This window comes from Callospermophilus lateralis, chromosome 9 (assembly GCF_048772815.1).
Source record: "Callospermophilus lateralis isolate mCalLat2 chromosome 9, mCalLat2.hap1, whole genome shotgun sequence".
Taxonomy (NCBI): domain Eukaryota; kingdom Metazoa; phylum Chordata; class Mammalia; order Rodentia; family Sciuridae; genus Callospermophilus; species Callospermophilus lateralis.
The window spans coordinates 4,571,385-4,592,074 of record NC_135313.1 but is presented as its reverse complement, the minus strand read 5'-3'; the positions used below and the strand labels follow the sequence as shown (position 1 = coordinate 4,592,074).

The following is a 20,690-nucleotide window of genomic DNA, read 5'->3' as shown; positions in this document are numbered from 1 at the left end:
ATTTTTAATACAATCTTATTGTAAGTGTTAGCAAATGATTAAAGTGCAAAGGGGCCTTATATGTTTTGTGAGATTTATCATAAATGCCCTGTGACGCCTTTTCCATGCTGAATTATAGATGTTATGACAGTTAAGTGCTTATAAAGGCCAGAAAGGCACAGTGAAGAGTTGGGTCTTTATTGGAGACTAAATGGCACTCCGCGGGCGAAGCCGGCTTGCACTGGACACCTGTTCGTTCTGGTCCAGTATCTCCCAGGCACGCAGGCCAGGTCGTACCCAGCACGTCCTTGTTTGGACGCGTGGGGCCCTGGGAGGCTGAGCCTGCACCATTGCATGGCCAGTGGGACCTTTTGGAGAATACCCAGGTGGCAGATTCTTGTCCTCCCAGCGAGCAGTCTGCCTCTGCAGGACGTGAACCGCCTTCCCTCCAATGGGTGCCTCCTGTCCACGAGGGCCTGGCATTGCTCTCCCGGGGCCCAGGAGGCTTGAGAGCGTCACTGGTTCTGGCAGCCATGGTGCCTTTCACTCTGACCCAGTGATGCCAAGAAGTCCCTCCAGTGTCCACTGCTGGCCACGTTGAGTGTGGCTTTGGTGCTCCCAGTCCATCTGTGGACAGAGGGACCAGCTGTGCACTGGGGACAGTGCCTGCATCCCCAGGAGGGCAGCTTGGAGCTGTGTGGTGCCTCGGAGGTGCCGCAGGCAGCCTCCGCACGGTCTTCCCTTGGTGGACCCGAGTCTTAGGGTTGCACGGGTTCTGAGTACATTTGAGGGATACCTTTAGCTACTCTGGTATTTATATTCTCTCCCATTTCTAAAATACTTTTTGTCATCAAGATAGAAATCTATCTTAAAGGTACAATACCTTTATTATATTTTCTCATCTATATTGTTTTTTGCAGAACAACATAGAACCCAGTATTCTAAATTCTGATGTCACTATTTGCCACATTAAATCTCCTTCCGGCGCTCTGGTCTGCCTTTCCCGTATGAGTCTCGCCCACAGGGGTATTCCAAGCATCCCCAGTGAAGTGAGAACATGACGTTTACATTGCTTCCTCTAAGTCTGGAGATAGGCACTACTGGTTTGGGTCAGTAACTAGCACAAATTCCACTTCTTTTTATTTACCCACGTTGCTTTCTTACCTTAAAGTGGATTTCCAGAGGCTTCACAAGAAAAGCTTGCAGGCGCGTGGTTAGTGTTAGTGGATGAATGGTGGCATGGGGTTGGCACCAGTGCAAGGACTCCAAACCCAGGAGGAAGCTCCATCTTCTCAGAACCACTCCTGAGTCACAGCCAGTCACATTTGCCTTCCCTTTTTGGGCCACCCGCATGGGGCCCGGGTTTCCACCCTGTGGTCCTCACTTGCTGTGCTGAACGGAGAATCAGCCTGCCGCGGGCTCAAGCCCAGGGCCTCCTTGGCTTGGCTCCCGGGGTTGTGCGGGCTGCAGCGCTGGAGTCAGCCTCGCTCAGGGGCAGCTGCATCCTGAGTGCAGTGCGTCCTGGGGCTTGTTCCTGACTTTAAGCCACCAGGATGCAGACAGTGTTTCTCAGGACCTGTCAAGGTGCGTGTGTGCATGTGTGTGTGTGCATACATGTGTGTGTGCATACTGCAGATCTAGTCTCTGGTTGTTCAAAGTTTCAAAATGTCCATCGTGGTTTTTTTAACAACATTTTTCTCAGTGAGTTTGAACCCTCCTGTCTCCAACAATGGTATTCCTCAGGTTTTGGCTGATGGAGGATATTCTCAGGGTGGATTAAGGCAAGACTTTTCTATAGAGAAGAAAGGATTTGCATGCAAGGTCTGAAGAATCCTCATTACCTTTTACCTGCAGCTAGCCGTCAACTACCCCGGTCAGATCAGTTTAGAAGGAGGCTTAATGTTCTAGAGCTGGGAGCCCTGATTCCTGTCTGGACCTGCGCAGGACTAGAGGTCACAATTGGACGTGACTTCCTTAGTGGCAGGAGACCACCATGTTCTCCTGGAGTCCTGGGAAGGGAGGTGAAGGATGGGGTGTCCCCTGGGAGGAGAAGAGTCTCCATAATGTCCCCGTCCTCACAGGCTTCCAACATCTTGTGGTCAGCGGTGGCTCTGTAAAACGTGGCGAGTGAAAAGAGGCAGACCTACAAGATGGTGGCCCCTTCCAGCCACAGGCAAAACTAACACTGGTGGGAGGGGAGCGAGCGCTGGGTGGGCTGGGGCAGCTGGGGGCCCTCAGTAGAGGGCGGAAGCTCGTGTTGTGGCTTGGGGCATCCGCGTTTGTTGGCTCGTGGAGTGGCACAACTGAGATCTTAGCGTTCGACCTCAAGGAACAAAACAGCCTTGAAGGAGTAATGAGTTCTGGCAGAAGCTGCGTGGTCCAAGGTGTGTGGGCCCAGCGAGCTGTGCCACGGTGGATTAGAATGCACGTGAACATGCAGTGTGGACCGCTACAGAACCTGGTGTGGGTGTGCTCAGTCAGCCTCTCACCTCTGGAAACATCTGCATTGTAAAAGTTGTATTTAAATGTCATTGTAGACACCCCACATCACCGTGGGTCCAGATAAACTCAACTCAGCATGAGGTGCCTTCTCACAGGTAGAACTGCATGATATGATCACAAGCCACGTTTTCTCTTCTACAAGAGACTTCACAGCACCCAAAGGCATTCATGATCCTTTGAAGAATTTCAGTGGTTTGTAGAAACTGCTGTATCTCGGAAGGAGATGCTTGGACTTCCTCACTATTGCTAAATCACAGATTACAGATTCAGAATCAATCAGTATTCTCTGTTGAGCTCTAATTAACACTCAAACATTATTAGTCACAAACGTGAATCTCGATCGGAGATGACCTCAGGTATTCTAAATGTAAATAAAATTAGATTTAGATCCCTTTTAATTACCCGAGGTGCTGTGAGTAATTACAGTGGCAATTGATAAACTTACTTTCTTATTAAAGGAGAATAAAAAACTTGCAGGAAGTTTCTCCCCACTCTGCTTAACTCCTCAGTGGCCATTGTCTATGCAAAACAATCCCCTGGACGTGGATGCTAATTTCATGGAATTTGACATCATTTCAAAAATTGTATTGGGCCCTCACATTCCTTGTGTGTCTCATAACCTTAAAGGTCAAAGTTGCTCTAATACCACAAAGGACAGGGCTTCCAGAGGAGTCGTCTGTGTCGGGAAGGGGTCTCGGGTGCTGGTGAGCTGCAGTGACGCCTGGTGTGGAAGGGCCTCGCGGTGACTTCGTGCTCGGAGCCCTGTGGAGACCGAGTGGAAATCTGTTTTGTCATCTCATCCTTCTTCCTAATTGCATCACAATCCATTGTATAATTCAACCTGTGTGTCACTGTCACTTCTTCCAGAGGCCTCCCGTGAGGGGCCACGGCAGCCGGCTCATTATCCACAGAGCTGGGGAGGAGAGGAATAATCTCCTCGGGTTCCGACCAAGACATCTTCTCCCCACTTAAAGAAGAAAATGTCTTTTTTATGGAGATCGTTGTAAGGGTAATTATTTCTGGAAATAGGAAAACAGCTACAGTTGTGATAGATAAGTCCATTTTTCTTGAAAGTTGAAGGATCCAAAAGAGGCTCTCATGACGAACGGGAGATTGGGAAGTCTCCAAGCTGCGTGTTGATTCCATCAGCCTGTTACCTTTCAGCAGGAAGCAAGGGAGACCCGAGAGATCTGGCTTAAGACAACAGTAAACAAAGCGTATTAATTTTTTTTTTTTTTTTTCTTAAAACACAAGTATTTTGCTCGGCCACACCTGTCTCAGGGTCCCTGAGGCCAGCATCTGCTTGTAGCCGTTTTGAGTTGCCCTCTCTTGTTTAGGATCCTGGCCATGTCCCGGGCCTCATTGACCTGGATTTTCTCATCTATTTTCTTTAAACTTTGGGGACAGTTAATTTGGTTTGACTAACTTAGCATCATCAGCTTGAAACTCTCTTGTCTTTTGTGTTTCTTCTCTTCATTTATGGAAACCCTTACACAGGGTTTCCACAATATGTTGCATTCGTTCGATAGCCACAGCATTTCTTTGCATTTATCTTAGGTCTTTTTATTTTTATTTTGCTGATGCTCTGTTAATATATTTCATAACCCATACTTTAGCCTTTTAAAAACTAATGGATTGAACATGCAAGTCCCTTAGTTGCCCTAGTGCCGAGGCACCGAGCAACCTCGCCCTGCAGACTGGAGAATCGAGGGTGAGCCTGCACCTTCTGGGGTGTCAGAGACATTCTGCTCCGGAATCATCAGCTTCCTCTGCGAGACAGTTTGATGAGTTGAGAAGAAGTGACAGGTTCATTTTTCCCCTCTTTGTTTAAGCCATTTATCTTTCAGATCCTTGCCTGCCATCTAAATTGTATGGCCAATTTATCGGGATATTCACTTGCCTCTGCTTGGAAGGTGCTGATTTGCATCCAACTAGAGAATAAGTGATCTCCTGGCCTTTTGAAAAGGTTTGTGCTAGGTTTAATTGTAGCATTTGAAATGTAACATATTTTCTGCTCAGTGTCCACGTGCACTCAACTCACTGTTGACCTGGATCACGGCAGGACTAGAACGGTGTCCTGGGCCACAAGCCTTGGCTCTTTGGAAGCTCCTTAGTTTATGCTCCTTTGTATATCTTTTTACATTTCACATTGACCTAAGCTTTGTTATCTGCCTTTAAACTCTGCCTGCTTGTTTTAAGATTGTTCATTTAATTAAGCAGGATGATTAATAATGAATGCTAGCTGGACGCCGGGGAAGTGATACTCTGCCTCTACCCTGGTACCAGATGGAGAGGAGGGAACCTCTTACTCCTGAGCAAGTGAGGCAGTAAGGGAGAAGCCCATCTGTCCATAGGGTCCAGGAGACCCACCAGCCCATAATAGAGGAGCATGTCCACAGGGCTGTGCCTTGGGCCTCTGGGCTTTGGGACCAAGCATGCGATTTGCTGTTCTGGTTCTGCCTTCCCAGTTTGCTTGGACATGTTTTTCCAACATATATCAAGGAGCTGTCACTGCCCCGTCCCTTTGGGGTCTTGGTGCCTATTAGAGGTCCAAGTTTCTGCCACCTTGACAAGCACTTTGGTGGTGCATGGGGCTGAGGTGGCCTGCGGCACATGGCCCTGGGCCTTGAAGTCAGCGGTCAGCAGCAGTGGTATTGTTACTTCCTGCCGTTCTCAGATTCCTCTGGTTTAGAACCAGCCTCAGGGGGTCTGCACCGGGGCTGCTTTTCACCATTGCTGCTGTGTCCAGAGCCACACACACTGGTTTTCCAGATGCTCAGAGCTTTCCTTCACCATGTGCTCATGGTTGCTGCTCTGCAGACGGGATGCTTTCCTCATCTGAGTACATCCGGCTTACAGTGGTTCTTCTGGACCTGGACGGTGTTCGTTGCTCTTACATTTCTTGTGCCTTTTCCCCCACCCACCCCTCTCTTTCTCTCTCTCAGTGTTGGGGATCAAAGCCAGGGCTTCTCACCTGCTAGGAAGTGCTCTACCCTGGGTTGCACTCCAGCCCTGGTGCCTCTCAGGGCACTGTCCCCCCGGAGGTATTGTGTACACTGAGGAGGAGCCAAGGCCTGGAGCGTGGTGCCGAATTCTAAAACCAGGCATGAAAAGGGAGAAGGATTTTGGCTGTGGGCTCAGAGGACGGCTTCTTGGTGAGGTGTGAGGTGTCCCTGCATAGGGTGCCTCCCGGGCGGTCTGCTTGGCCAGCGTGTCCTCAGGGGCGCTGCTGGCAGATTGGTCTGGGATCCACGGTCTCTCCCTGCCTGGCACGTCTCCTGGCCCATTTTATTTGCTCAGTATTGTAAAGAAAGAACCAGCGAAGGAGCAAGGGAGGAGGGACGCTGTTAAGAAAGGGGAGCACAGAGTGAGAGGTAAGAGCAGTCAGTTCCACGTCCACAAACACTGCGTGGAGACCTGCTGGCTCGCTTTCTCTGGGGCCTAACTTAAATACTTGAGTGTAGACCAGGAACATGACCAGGATCATTCTGAGACCAAGAGCAAGACCAGGAGCATTGTAGGGCCACAAGCATGGCCAGGGACATTCTGGGACCATGAGCATGACCAAGGGCATGCAGAGTGGATGTCTGCAGGCCTTGCGCATCTGGGCGGTGAAGGCGCTGTCAACTGACCAGGCTTTCTGCTGCCCACTGGCCCAGTACTCGAGGCAACAGTGGGAATCAAACCCTCCTGACCTTTGGCGGCCAAACTCTGGAATTAAGTTTCAGGGAGCTGTTAAGGCTGTGGAGGTGTGTAAAGGAAGGAGGGTGTGCGTTTCTCCCAGCATGATTCGATGTCCCCCTTGCCGTGGATGATTATGTCATATCAGAATTGGATGCACATGTTTAAAATGTCCAATAAACCATATTTGTTTCAGTGGGCTTTTAAAAAAAATTATGTTCTTTCACTTCTCTGAAATGGAAAGAGAAATCCAACTGCCTTGGACACAGTAGAAATTTTTCCTCATTTTAAAATTCTGACATTAATGTCAGCAGCCTTGACTTTGCTCCGTCCTGAAGGTAACTGTTTATTACAGTCGGCATTTAAATCCCCCGATTAATAGGAGCAATTAAACAATACCTTCATTTCCAGCAAATTAACAACCCTAATAGGTAATTGCGACATAAATGAAGATAAATTTGTTTTAATACAACGAGATAAAAAGAATACAGACAAGAATTGAATCCCAGATTAAGAATTCAGACTTCATTACTTCAGGAAAAACTTGAGAGTTTCACCAGAAGATATGAAAGTTTCCTTTTTTAACCACAGTGTGTCACGGAGCAGAGGTCGGTTTAAAAATACTTAGCAGAAATGCTGTGGGTGTGGCTCATGGGTAGAGTATTTGCACAAAGCCCTGGATTTGATCCCCGGGGGAAAAGAAGCTCCTGTGCACGCGTGTGTACGTACACGGATGCCAGATTCCATGCTTCGGTACACGGAAGGCAAGTGGTTAAAGGATGGTCAGCTACCACAGCCGTTTTCCAAGTGAGCTGCTTGGGACACAGGGACCTGCAGGCAGTCGGTCCTTGGCCCAGCCTCTCGGTAAGTTTTCACCAGTTGAAGAACCAGTGGAAGGGCGTCCCCTTTTCGTCCGCCCCTGAATTGAGCCCTTTCCTGTGTGTCCTCTCATTAGAGACTCACCCTGATGGTCGGCAGTCTGTTTTGTTGGCCTATGAATGTGATCGCCAGACTTGTTTTGAGAACAGCACAAGTGTTGTCCTGCAAAGGGGGGTTTGAAATGGGACAGGACTAGATTTAGGGAAATAGCTCATTTCAGAGGTGGTGGGGGAAGGCTGGTTCTAGAGAGGATTTCTCCTGGGGGTGTCACTGTGCCCATGGGAAAATCTCAGGAATGTTGAAGAAACTGCTGGGGTTTAGCTGAAACTCCTTTTGGTGGCTTTGAATCATCATATGACGTGTGGTCGGCCAGGGGCTCTGTACCCTTCCAGACATGAATCAAGCCTAAGAGAGAGCGGCAGCAGTCCTAGAAATGGGGGTCCCAGATGAAACCCCTGCTGGGCGTGGGGCCCAGCCCGGTCCTGCCCCCGGGCCCACTCTCTGGATAGGGGTGACCCCCGTCTTCCAGTCCACGGCGTGGATCCTTCCGAAACACAGGTCTTGTCACGTCTGGGATGGGTTTCGATGACCCCCATTGCCTAAGGATAGTGACCATGCTGTCACGGGGCTCTGTACACCTTTACAGCTGGGTTTCCAGGTGCCTTCTAACTTCCTCAGCCCCTGCCACCTCGTCACCTTTCCACCTTGTCCCCTGTTGGTTCACCCCGCTGTTTCCTCTTGGTGTGGACCCGGCACTGCTAGAGTATCTCTGGGGGCCACGGCACGGCCTGTTGTCCTGGGTCAGGAGCTGCTGCTTCCCCCTGGCAGCACGGCGTGGCGGGATCCCACAGGAGTTTAGGCGTGGGGCCACGCACCCCAGCTCACTGATTCTGCGCCTACTGTGGCCTGATCCCCGAGACCTTCGGGAACGCAGAGCTGCCTGCCCTCTCTCCCTGGCTCGCTCGCTCGCTCGCTCTCTGGTTTTTACTTAGATTTTCTGGTGTGGCTCCCTCCTGCTCAGAGCGCAGATGCTCAGAAGCTTGCCTGGGCAGCCAGGGACGCCGCCGCTCACACCGATTGACTTCGAGATTTTCGTGGTGAGCAAAGTTCGACTTCAGATTTCCTCTCACTCCTGAGTCATACACTCAGAACTACATAATTTGGTAATTAATTTCTTCTTAATTAATAAGCTAGTTTAATGATCGCTCTACTGTAATTTAAAAACTGACTGGAGACATTAGGGGCTCCTCTATTTGTTCCTGGGAGTTTGCAGTCTGCCTTGGTCTCCGTCACCTTTGGGAGTTGTCAGGTGGCCCCGTGTCTCCCAGGGAAGAGCCTTTCAGTGACAGTGTGATACGTTGTCTTCCTCTGGGTGGTGGCACCACAGATGAAGACAAAGCGTGCAGTGCCTTCCGGCCTCATACGTTCCTGAGGGTGTCCCTGTGCACGGGTGTTCGTGCCTCGTCTCCCGGCACTTCTTTTTTGTGAGTGTATCTGTTGTAAACACTTGACCCATTTAATTCTGGTATATCCGTGCTTGCTCAGAATTGTCCCCCAGCCCCAGGGACAGTGGCCTGACTGTGCTGTAGTAGTAGAAGAATCTTCCCACTCCAGTTTGGCTTGCTGGTTGCCGCTTGTGCCTAACCCTGGCCCCGTGGCAGTCAGATCTGCGCTCTTCCATAGATAAGGCTTCCGTCCCCTCCCCTCCCCAGGGCGCTGCCTGACTTCTCTCCAACCTGGGGGTCATCTGGTTCTGTGTGACACGTATGGTACATGGGAATGTCCTGAGAGCTCTGTATTCTGAAAGAGACTGGTGCTTTTGTGTAGTGAAATACCAGGAGTGCAGAATCCGCCCCCACAGACAGGAAATAGCCAGTCCTGAGGTTTGTCTGACCAGAGCCATTGAAAAACCAAGCAGAACAATGTCATGAGAGGGTTGTTTTAGGAGAACCACCTGCAGTGCCAGAGGCCTGTGGGCTGCAGCCAGCGGTCCCTTGTGTACCAGCTCTGGGTGGACAGGGTTTCTTGGGCATGACAGTAGCCACAAAGAAGAATTTAGGGACATTCTGGTGGTAGAGTCAGCAATCTGTTGGCCGCCTGTCTCCGTGCCTGGGGGCGGGGGTTGTGTGGTCCATGGAGTTAGAAGACAGGAGAAGCGGGGAGTCCCAGGAGGGTGGCGTGCATTTGAACTGCCCCTGCTCATTGACAGGGAGGCGTGCGGTCAGTGGATCCACAGTTCTAGAATTCAGGAAGGACGCCAGGAGGGTGGGTCGTGTCCACAGCAGGAGCCAGCGGCCTTAAGGAAGATAAAACGTTGGCGAGGAGAAGCTTCCTCCAGAGGGGCCTGGAGAGAAGAGAGGGTTGCAGATGCGAACCTGGGGCATGTCCATTAGAGGGGCCAGCAGAGGGGGATGGAGAGAGGTTCCAGGTGGGGGAGGCAAGGAAATGGGGTGTCCAGGAAGCCCAGTGAGGACGCGGTCAGCAATGCCAGGTGCTGCCCAGGGGTCAGTTAGCAGTGTGCAGTTGTCCCCTGGTGGCCACAGTGTCCCCAGATACCATGCCAGGGCAGGTCCAGCCAGGGCCCAGAGGCAGACTGCAGGATCAGACAGGGGAGGTGGCCTCCTGTGTGCTTGCCCGGAGGAGGCTGAAAGATGGGACTTGGTTACGCCATTGGACTGACACAGCCCTGGCTGAGCACCTCCCGCGTGCTATGGGCTGGGCTCTGTCCCTTATACCAGTGACGTAAGAACCCTGTAGAGATGGGGAGCAGGAGAGGTCGCAGGCAGAGGAGGGAGTGTTTCACTGCTGCCTGAGGGAGTTGAGGGCAGTCACAGGCCAAACTGGACCCTGTCCTCTGCCTGCCTTCCCGATTTGAGGACAAAGCAGTCAAGAGCCTGCCCACCCCGCTCAGCCCTCCCCGGGGCGGACGGCCTCTCTGTCCTTGTTCTCTGTGGGAGTAGAGACCAGCATTTGGTCCAGACGAGGCGGACCCATCTGAGAATCTTACTTTTGCCACTCATTAAAGACTGCGATTTTCCTTCTGCTCCTTAGGAAATTTAAAATTTGTGCAGAAAGTAAATGTTTTCATTGTTTACATTCTTAAATTTGCTTTTAATTGAAGAAGAGAAATGCATGCATGAAAGTCTACGTAGACTTAAAAATACCACAAAATTATCCTCCATCAAGAAGCAGCCCCTCACCCGGCTCCAGGACCCAGCCCCCTTCCTCCCTCACCTGGCACCGCCCGACCCCGGGGCTGGCTTGCTGTGAGCCTCCTGCCATGTGGTCACCAGCGCTACAGGGCTGACTGCAGGGCAGCTTCACCCTCCGTCCGTGCCCAAGCCAGATTGTAAAGTTAGAGAAAGGTGAAGCTGCTCTGAGTGTCACCTGGAGGTGATGACATGAGCAGTGTGGTGGTATCAGGCCAGTCACCGTCCGTGCCTGCCGAGGAGGCCACTTTGGGCACAGACGCAGCGCGTGGGCACATTCATGGTCAGGAGTCACCAAGTGGAGACTAAGTCAGCTGCCCATGACAAAGACCTTGGACTCCCGTGAGCTCAAGTGGCTGTGCTTTTGATGAATGCACACATTTCTATTAGACATAGAGGTGCACACTTGCATATGTCCTGATGTGAAGTACATGTTCAGTTGCCGAATGACCAGATTCAGAAACTGGTTGTGAGAGTCGCCCAGCCAGCACAGTCAGAGGTCGCGGCCACCTTTTAAACTCACTGACATTTACACGTTCTAAATACCCTGAGGACCTAGTGATCACCATTTGTTTTAGTCTGCTTTTTCACTGCTGTGACTGAAAGACCTGGAAGAACCATTTTAGAGGAGAAGAAGTTTATTGGGGCTCATGGTTTCAGCGGTCTCAGTCTGTAGATAACTGACTCCATTCCTCAGAGCCCAGGGTGAGGCAGAGCATCGTGACCTCAGGATGTGGCAGAGGAAAGCAATTCAGGACGTCATCGGGAAGCAGAGCAAGAATTCACTCACCAGGTACAAAATAGGCACCCCAAAGGCATCTCCCCCGGTCCCCTCCTCCAGCCACCCCGCCTGCCTTCAGTCATCAGCAGTGAGTCCCCACCAGGACCTCGTGCAGCGCCTGGGTTCAGGCCCGCGTACCCAGGCAGGTCCCCTCTAGGCCTTCTTCATGGTCTCACATCTGAAACATACCACATTTCTCCCTCTGTTGGTCAGAATGTTTACCTTCTGTGAATGTATCTGCTTTCTCCTTCCCCTGAAATGTGGGGGTTTGGGGGTATTTAATTGTTGGTAGACCTTTATTTTAGTTACTTCGACGCTGTGCTGAGAATTGAACCCCTGGCCTTGATTTTCCTTGGAGCTGCGAGGAGCCTGCATGTCCCCCACCCCCTCTTCTGTTGGGGCTCCTGCGTCCCGCCCAGACTTGTGCCGTGGTTGAGGCCTGGACCACAGTGCCAGTTGGGTGGCAGTTATCATGTTAGCTTTTGTCCAAAGTCCTCAGGGGCGTCTTTAAGCAGGGACCCCAGACATGTCACTCCCTCCGTGGGACATAAAGCAAGCAGCAGAGCTGCGGTTAGCAGATCCACGGTGTTAGCCATAGGTCTTCATGGTAGGGATTTCCGTCCTCATGATGGAAAGGTACCCAAGGGTCACAGAGGGCCTTCGCCTCCTGGTGATGTCCTCCTTAGGCAGATCGTTGTAGTTCTAAAGCAGCCTCTGTGTCTTAGGACAAGGTATTTGTAAATCATTTTTTCTTTAATTTGTGTATGGGAGTAGGAAGGAATTAAAATTGGGAAATATTGTAGTAAAATTAAAAAAAAAAAAAAAAAAGATACCAGGCATTACAGGTTATGACTTTGTGGTTTGTTTGTTTGGTTGGGTTTTTTTGTTTGTTTGTTTTTCTTTTGCAGTTAATGTGGTAGAGCAGTAATAAAGGGACAGTGGGATTTTAGTCCTCAGGACACGGCCCATGCTCTGTACGTCGTTTTGAAAACGTTCTTTTTAATCATCAACGCCTTCTTTCTAGCCTGTTTGTAGAGAAGCTAGAAAGAACATTCATTTCCATTTGGAGATCCATAAAATTAGGGTTTTAGTGAAATATCTGACTTCTCGTGGAAAGTCTCTAATGTTGCCTTGGCGTGAAACACACGTGTGGAGAGTGTCTGCGAAGCTCTCCTGGCCCATCCGGTCCTGTTGCCAGCGATGTGCTGTGCGGCTCCTGTGTTCGGTGGCCTGTGTGGTCACACGGTGGACACACACTGAGGCTGGCAGAGAACCAGAACGTGGGGCAGTTGGTACCAGAAGCCCCTTTTTGCTGTGTTTCAAAAGGATAAGGATTAGCACTCACCCAGGCAGCCATGATTTCAGGCTTATTTGCTTTAAGGTCTTTGGGATTTCAGTACACCTGTGTGACACACGTTCTGCAGCTATTGGAAGCTGATCTTAGATTTCATTTTTGAGTTCATGCAATGATTTTTAAAATATTCTAATATATGTCTTCAAAGACCCCTGATCAATACGCCAATGGTTTTGAAATGACAGAGTGCTGCGATATTCCTCTGTAATTTAAACATGATTAGCTGATGAAGGTTATGTTCGATACACTGCAGGAAGATAAATTAATTGATACCATCCTTTCAGGTTGATGAGAAGCCTATTGGAGGGGGATGTAACTAATGGAGCCGCTGCTTCGTCTCCTGAACCATTTTTTATTCATTGCACTTTTACTTAATCATATTTATACTATCATTCATTCACACGAAAACCACAGGCTGTGGACAGACCAGGTCCTTATTAAAATTGTGTTCATTTGGAAAAGAAATCATCAGTGAGCATTGTCTGTGGGCAGCACGTGGGCTGCTTCCAGGACATCACCAGGGGCCAGGGAAAGGCAAGGTGTCCTTCGACTTTGGCACCTTTGGGGGCCGGAACGACCCAGACCAAGAGATGAGTTGAGTAGCGCCGAGCCCAGTTACAGCCGCTCCCCGAGGCCCACATCCATCCACATGAACCCTGGGTTTCTCCCGCGGTGGCACCCATCAGTGCAGGAAGGGCTTTCTAATCGTTGGCTTCCTTTCCAATTAAATCCAATATGCTTTATCAGTGAGCCTATTTGCCAAGAGAAGTTATGGCTGGTTGGATTCAGATTTGTATTGATTAAGATAAACTTCCAGTGTGGAGGTAATACGTTTAAATAAAAAAAGAGCTTTGATATAATTGCTTGTGCTTGAGTATCAGCCTCCACCAGAGCCTGTGGAGTTAAGAGTGATTCTTCAGGCAGTGTACCAGGAGGATTGGGGTTCCAAGGGCTTTAGGGAAATCTCCCTGTTCCAGTTAGGCTTATCGGTGCTACAACTAACTGGGAAATGGTTATTTTAGGGTAAATTTCACATTGTGGGTATGTGTTTTTGTTTCCACACGTGAGTCCTCTGAGGTGGTATGCCCGGGGCGGAAGCCCCCCGTGCCTTCTGTATCCGGCCTCACTCAGTGTCAGTTATATCTCCAGCACCACCTCATGGCCCAGGAAGGCTGCTGGGGCCACAGACATCTCTGTGATTCAGGCAGATGAAGGAAAAGGACACAAGGGAGCAATGGGCAGAGGGCAGCTCTCCCTGGAGGAAGGTGGCTTCCTGAGAGCTGACACGTGGTCCACTGTCCAGAGCTTGCTTGCTGGGCCACAGGGGGAACTCTGGGAAATGTTCAGGTGCCCAACTGAAGGTCCCTGTGGAAGGAGGGAAAGCCATGCAGATTTCGGGGTTCCCAGCTCGTCTGCTGTGCCTGTGGTGTTTGGAAACCAGCTTCAGGATGATTTCTTTTGTCTCTGTGTCTACCAGTTGCCCAGAAGATTGTTGCCACAAGGAAGAAGCAGCAGCTGTCCATCGGCCCCTGCAAGTCCCTGCCCAACTCTCCCAGCCACTCCTCCGTCTGTTCTGCACAGGTGTCCGCCGTGCACATCAGCCAGGTATGTCAGGTGGGATGAAAAGTGGGACTGAGGGGACCTGGGACCAGGGAGAGTGTGGAGACAATGCTGCAGTCAGTGCAGAAGTCGGCTTGGCTCATTCCAACTGGGGAGATAACAGCAGTGTGTTTGTGATTGACCCCCGTTTCCTTCAGAATCTGCTGTGGCCAGCTGGGTTTTAGGGGTCGTTCCTGAAAGTGCTCTGTCTCCTGCTGCCTGGAATCCATTATGAGCCACGCTGGCCCAGGGCAGTGCCAGGAGTGTGTCCGCTGCTGATTTAAGGCACTGGGCTCTGGTCTTGGTCCTGGCCCACTTGCAGGTTAACAGTTCTCAGTCTTGAGGGTGAACCACCGTACGCCTCAAGTTGGCAGCGCAATTCATTATAATTGCCACCTCCCTCGGGCCCTCTAGAAACTGCTCTCTTTACACAACAACATTTTGCTAAATTATTTACTTGGAAGCAAATGAAATAATTGTCACTTTGAAGAACTTGCAGAAGCCTGTTCAGGATACTGTTGCTTTATTTTGCCTTATTTTGCCTGCACTGGTGTTGTGATTGACCTTTCTTGGCTAGGAGGTCTCTTGGCCCTTGGGTCCAGAGGGTGCAGTGGAAGGGTTGGTGCCCGGGAAGGCAGTCCATTCCTGCAGTCTCTGTCGTGGGCTGTGAGGGCTCACTCAGGAATGTCAATGCCGTACTGTTGGCGTCTTTAACTTCCTGCGAGCCTGGAAACATCTTCCAGCAGCACCCGATTTCCAAATGTCATCTGCAGAATGTCCTGGTGGTTCTGCTGAGCAAACCAGGTCCCTCTGCTCCCGTTCTAAAGCAGAGAAGGAACGGGGACTCCATTAGCTAACTAGCCTCTTTGCTTTCCAGAGGGAAGGGAAATGCTTGCATTTTAGCTGTTTGAAATGCTCGAGTTTAATGATAGACACTTTGATCCCTTTGGTCATTTTCTTAGATAAAACAACTCTGAGATGGCGGATTTCTAGAATGAGGCCTTGTGTGCTTGCTGTGCACAGCTGGCAAAGTCACAGAAGGCTGCCTTCCACCCTGGCTCACCTGTGTCTCCCCACAGGACTTGAGAACTGGCTGACTGCGGCCCACTGAGGTGGTGACCTTAGGTTCCAGGAGTGTGTCCTTAATGAAACCTTGGTTTTGGTCATTGCAGACAAGTAACGGCGGCGGGAGCCTGAGCGACTACTCCTCCTCCGTCCCGTCGACCCCAAGCACCAGCCAGAAGGAGCTGCGGATCGATGTGCCTCCCACTGCCAACACCCCGACACCTGTGCGGAAGCAGTCCAAGCGCCGGTCCAACCTCTTCACCGTGAGTGTCAGCCCTGGGGAGAGGCCTGGGTGTGACACCGAGGAGCCTGGGTCCCTGTTACCGTGGCGGTCTGGTGGTCCAGTGGTAGTCGTAGAATCCAAGCTAAGTTAATGAGAATGGCATTGACTCTGGAAATCTAAGACAGCAGTGGGAGCCAGGGTCTGGATGCTGAGGAGAATGGGGATTCTCCATGGAGAGCAGCGTGCATGGAGAGCCTTGGTGTCTTGGATTTGTAACAAGCATTTCATGGTCTCTAGAGAGACACTGTCTGCATCTTACACAAAACAGAGCGGTGTGGCATTCTCAAAGGTATGCACCCATTTCTTCAGATGGGAGATGGGAGCCAGCCTGTTCTCCCTGTCTGAGGACATACCTGGGTGGGTGCAGGTCGGGGCTAGGCAGCGCTGGCTCTCAGCCCCATGTGCCCTGGGCTTCCTGGGGCTCACAGCACAGAGAGAGTCATCTAGGAGCGTTTGAAAACTGGAGATCAGGTATTTAGGCTCACATTTCAGAGTCTGTGGGTGGGGCCCTGACCTGTGGGTGGCTCTGGGGACAACTGAGATAAGGGAATTCCTGAAATACAGGAGACACAAACACTGCCCTGCCCATCCCCATCCTGCTCACACAGCAGGCATCACCAGTCAACCCTGGAAGGCCTTGCAGTGGAGCCCAGAACACCAGGCAGAGCTGCTGGCCTGTGACCGGGCAGGAGCCCTCTCCCCCCCAGGACCAGCTCTGTGCATGACAGGTTTTAAACCAGTGGTTCTCAGCCAGGGCACTTCTGCAACTGAAGGACTTTTGGCAACTTCTGCAAAGATTTGGGGTTGTCACACTATGGGAATGGGTGGATGGGTCAGGTGCTGAAGGTACTTTCGAGAGTAGCAGCCGGTGAACTTCCTGACTCACAGGCCAGCCCCCGCCTACAAAGGAAGCTCAGCCCACCTGCAGGCAGTGCTCTGATTACACCTGTCTCCTCTTGGTTGGTTGGTGCTGACTCAGACACAAAGAAGCTTAGTGTTTCCTGTCTTAAACTGAAGGAGAATACCCCCACGGGATACAGGGAGTGCACATCTCACCTGCCTCCCTTATTTGATGATGGCCGTCTTGAGGCCACGGGTGCCGGCCAAGTCTGGTAGATGCCTCGTCCCTCTCCCGCCCTGAGACAGTCAGTATCGCCAGGGTCTGCTGACTGCACAGTACCGCTTAACTGCTCTCTGCTCCTTGCTGATTGCCTGGTTCCATGCTGCTCTGGCAGAGGCTGCTGTGCAGACTGATCAGAAAGAGCAGGCCCAGGCCCTGGCCTCCCCTACTGGCAGCTGTTTGAACTTAGGCAAATTACTTAACCTCTCTGAGCTGGGAAGGTAGCACTTGTGCAGTGGGGCAGAAGAGCCCTGTGGCATTGCTTTCCCTGTTCCCTCATTACCACTAATGTTCCCTACGTGACCTCTGATGGGGTCAGGTGGGAGTAGCTGTAAGACGGCTGGCTGGAGGGGAGGCAGTGTGTGTCTCAGTGCAGGGAACCTCTGCTGGGCCTTCAGTGCCCGTGGGCGCACACCAAATGGGACACTCGCCCCAGCGGCTCCCTCCCAGCTCTCCCAGGCCAGGGCCTTGTCCAGTGAGAAGTGGCCACCCCACAGGACAGGCTGCACATCCCCTCTGGACTCAACAGGCTGGTGAATGCATCTGACAAGACAGCTTCTGTGTCTGTCACTGCCACCCCTGTTAGGAGTTGGGAGGGAGAACACAGCCTCTGGCACCCGCCAGGGTCACATTAGCTGCTCATTGTCTTTGGTTTTTATTCAGTGAAAGAAATAAAAATCCAGGAAATGCCTTTAAAAATAGAGCTGCTTAGCCAGGCATGGTGGTACAGGCCTGTAATCCCAGCAACTCTGGAGGCTGAGACAGGAGGATCTCAAATTCAAGGCCAGCCTCAGCAACTTAATGAGACTGTCAGCAAATAGTGAAACCTGTCTCAAAATAAATAAATAGATAGATAGATAGATAGATAGATAGGACTCGGGATGTAGCTCAGTGGTGAAGCACCCCTAGGTTAGATCCCCAACAGCAAAAAACAAACAAACAAAATACAAAAAAGTAGAGTTACTTATAAGGAGATCGCACACTCTTGTCCCATCCTCTAAAGGGGTAGCTGTGGAGTTGGATTGTGCCAGAAAATAGTGTCTTGGACCCTGTCCTATAATGGGTAACCGACGATCCATGTGGACTATAGAGAGCACTTTAAGAGGGAACAATCAAAATAATAACCCAGTTAATAAATATTGACTCAGCCTCGCTCGCGGCAGAGCCCTGGTTCTGCTCAGACTCCAGGAGGAGGGCTTGTGCCAGAGTCCGCTGCATTCAGGAGGAGGGGTCTGGAGGGAAGCTAGGGGCTCTGCACACTGAAAGGAGAAAGCAGAATTCAAGAGAAGGGCCTGCTTGCAGCTGATGCAAGACCACGAGGAAGCGCGTGTGCACACGGGCATCCAGGAGGCCAGGGAGCCGGAGTGCAGGCTGGGTGGGCAGGTGCAGGAACCAGTGAGACCCACCCCGCGTGGGGACTGAGTCGGGGACGACTGATCGCGGCCTGCCTGTGGCCTGTGCGGGGTCGGTGTGTATTCTCTTCCTTTCTAATGCTGGAAGACCATTTGAGAGTGAACCACTGTAGTGACCAAACCCAGCTGCCCGACTATATGAAGGAGAACAGAAATGTGAGGTCATGAAAAGAAGCCAAGAGGAAGTTGGCTGAAATCCCAGCAGGGTCTGCCTGTCCCTTTCTGGGTTTCAGTTGACAGAATTGTGGTGATGGTGGTGGTGACATGGAGGTGGTGACGGCAGTGGTGATGCATAAGTACTGAGTATTTTTAAGTGGAAGATCTTAGATCAACTCCACTAGATGTCAGTATCATTCAAGGAATGAAGAGAAGGCAAATCAATTTTGAAATCTTGGGAAGTAAGGAACTAAATTCTTATTGCTGCCAGTTAGTTCACATTCTTAAGAATGTAAAATTCGGTACACTCTTCATCTCTGGTGATCTTTGGCATTTTTTTTGGCTTAATTGTCAAAGTGTATATTTATTTAAGAGTATCTAGAAGGAGGACACATGTACCATATGGGATCAATCTTAGTGCATAAAAACTCAGGCATCTGGGTTTACAGTATGCAAGAGGCAACAGCCACCTTATTTATTAGTGCATTACAAAGAGGCCCGAGTTAATTAAATAGTACACACACTATTTTTCAAATACCATTCTTACATATTTTATAAAGTAGACGTGTCACGTATAGGCTGGGGTAACATTTTCTACTCCCAGATGTTTTTGTTTGCATGTATTTACTTTTTTAAAAAACAAACCATGTATACCTTACATGAAATGGTACAAATTTAAACTCTCTGTGTTAGTAGCTAATTATGTATGATCTTTATAGTAGGAATTATACTTTAGTAATCAAAAGTAAAAATATATTTTGAGCATTTTGAAAAATTATTGTTTCGAGAAAACAAACACTAAAAGACTGTTTCATCCCTGGTTTTGGAATATGGGTTCTTAGAGTGATTAATTTAGTAGCCCCAACTTACTTGTGGTTGAAACATTTTATTTGAAAATGTTTTCAAATATAGCAGAATAAAAAATATACACACATACCACCTTCCAACGCACCAAATTCAAATGTTTTTCTGCTGCTACCACTGCTGCTGCTTCAAGAAATAAGTAAATCCCAAGTGAAGGGTGAAGCCCTCCTTGGACGCCTCCCAGATGGGGTCTCCTGCCTCCCTCCCAGGGACCAGCCCTGTGAATCCTTGCATGTTGTCTCTGTTCATGTTTTAAACTAGCTTGGTCCTCCCACAGTGTGCTGCGCTGCACTGCCTCCTTTCACACTGTAGCGATGGTGTTGTTGATGTGGTATTTCAAAAGCTTGCTGTGTAGTGTCAGTGTCATTAACCAGAGCAGAGCATGCCTGTGTCCCAAGACTGTGCAAAACATTAAGCAACTCACAGAACTCACTGTGAGAACAAGACGTGCAATCTGTATACAGGTGGCGGTTCCGAATGGCACGCTGTGTTTTTGAAGAGCCTGGGTGCCCGTGACAGGTGCTTCCTCAGCCCTTCCTTGCTGGGGAGAAGGGGAGAGTGGTGTCTGTTTGATAGGAAGGGCTCTTGCAGCAGTGCTCTGTGCAGGTACACAGGTATGGGTGGCATGTCTCTTCCTGGGTTCTTTCACCTGAGGGAAGTGAAACATCTTTGTAAGGAAGCGAGTGATCATCAGATGACCTGCACTGAGCATTTGTGGAAGCTGAGCGGCCTTTCTCAGCACTCGGGGTCTCCACATCTTCTGAGCCAGGCACACAGACCCTGGTTATGTTCGCAGTAGTGTGCAGCGGGCTGGACGCAGCTCTCCGACAACTGGTGGGTACCAAGGACCGCTGCATCTGACATCCCCAGAGCCATCTCAGCCATGACGAAGGATGCCGTCTGCAGGACAGCAAGACGACCTCGCTGGGGATTTACATGGGCTGCAGTGTTCCTTGTCCAGTGAATTTAGTTTTTTATTTCAATTTAATTAATATAGCCTGTTTGGACAGAGTGATTGTTGACCTGAGATGCAGCCTGCCCTCTGACCATCAGCTTGCCCAGCTCTTTGCTGGCATTTAGTTTTATGACTCTTTCACCAGAATGTTAGTTTTTTGGTTTGATTTTTGCAGTGAGGTCTTCCTAGGTTCCAGTTCCTAGCTGAGCGTGTGATCAGATGTTGGATTTAGTTTTGTTTCTGAGCGATTCGTGGCAATACAGTTAGCCGTTTCCTCCTGCTCGGGAGATTCTGCTCTGAGAACAGAAGTGGCTACGGGGACAGATGTGCTGCCCTGAGGAAGATGTTAATTTTTTTTAAATGTTTGTTTTGTTAATTATTCTGTTTAATAGAGAATAATGAAGATGGATTTCCAGATTTAGGACTTTAGAATTCGTAAAATTCCCAAAGTACTGTTAATGCTGTACGTCAACTTAGAATTGTTTTAAATGTTCTGTCTGCAAGCTTTAAAATTCATCTTACAACTGGAAACCTGAAGGGCCAGCTTCTGTATGAATTAAAATGTGAAGAAAGAACTTGAGATCATCGTATAGCTTTTACTACACATTATTAATTTAAGAATTAATTAGAGAGAAAAGAAAACCCCAAACCACAGCTGTGATTCCTGAAGAGGAATGGGTGAGCACCTCTCCTTCCTTCTGTCCTGGAAGGCAAACCCTGGGTGTCTTCCTCGGCTGCTTCCTGCTTTCCTGTCGTCTCCTTCCAGCTTTCTAACGCCCTAAAGGAAATAAGGCACGTACTGCCAAACGCATAGTAGGTGTTCAGTAACGGTGAGCCCCTGTGGTCACAGA

At 50.0% G+C, this 20,690-nt stretch overlaps 1 protein-coding gene across 7 annotated transcripts in view; it reads left to right on the top strand.

Annotated features, from left to right (window-relative positions):
- Agap1 (ArfGAP with GTPase domain, ankyrin repeat and PH domain 1) overlaps nt 1–20,690 on the top strand; it is a 492,018-nt gene that overhangs the window by 218,204 nt on the left and 253,124 nt on the right. For all 7 annotated transcript variants that reach the window (XM_076866821.2, XM_076866820.2, XM_076866822.2 and 4 more), the window contains 2 exons: nt 13,863–13,990; nt 15,157–15,312. In XM_076866821.2, the coding sequence (XP_076722936.1) occupies nt 13,863–13,990; nt 15,157–15,312 (284 nt within the window). The remainder of the gene's footprint in view (nt 1–13,862; nt 13,991–15,156; nt 15,313–20,690) is intronic.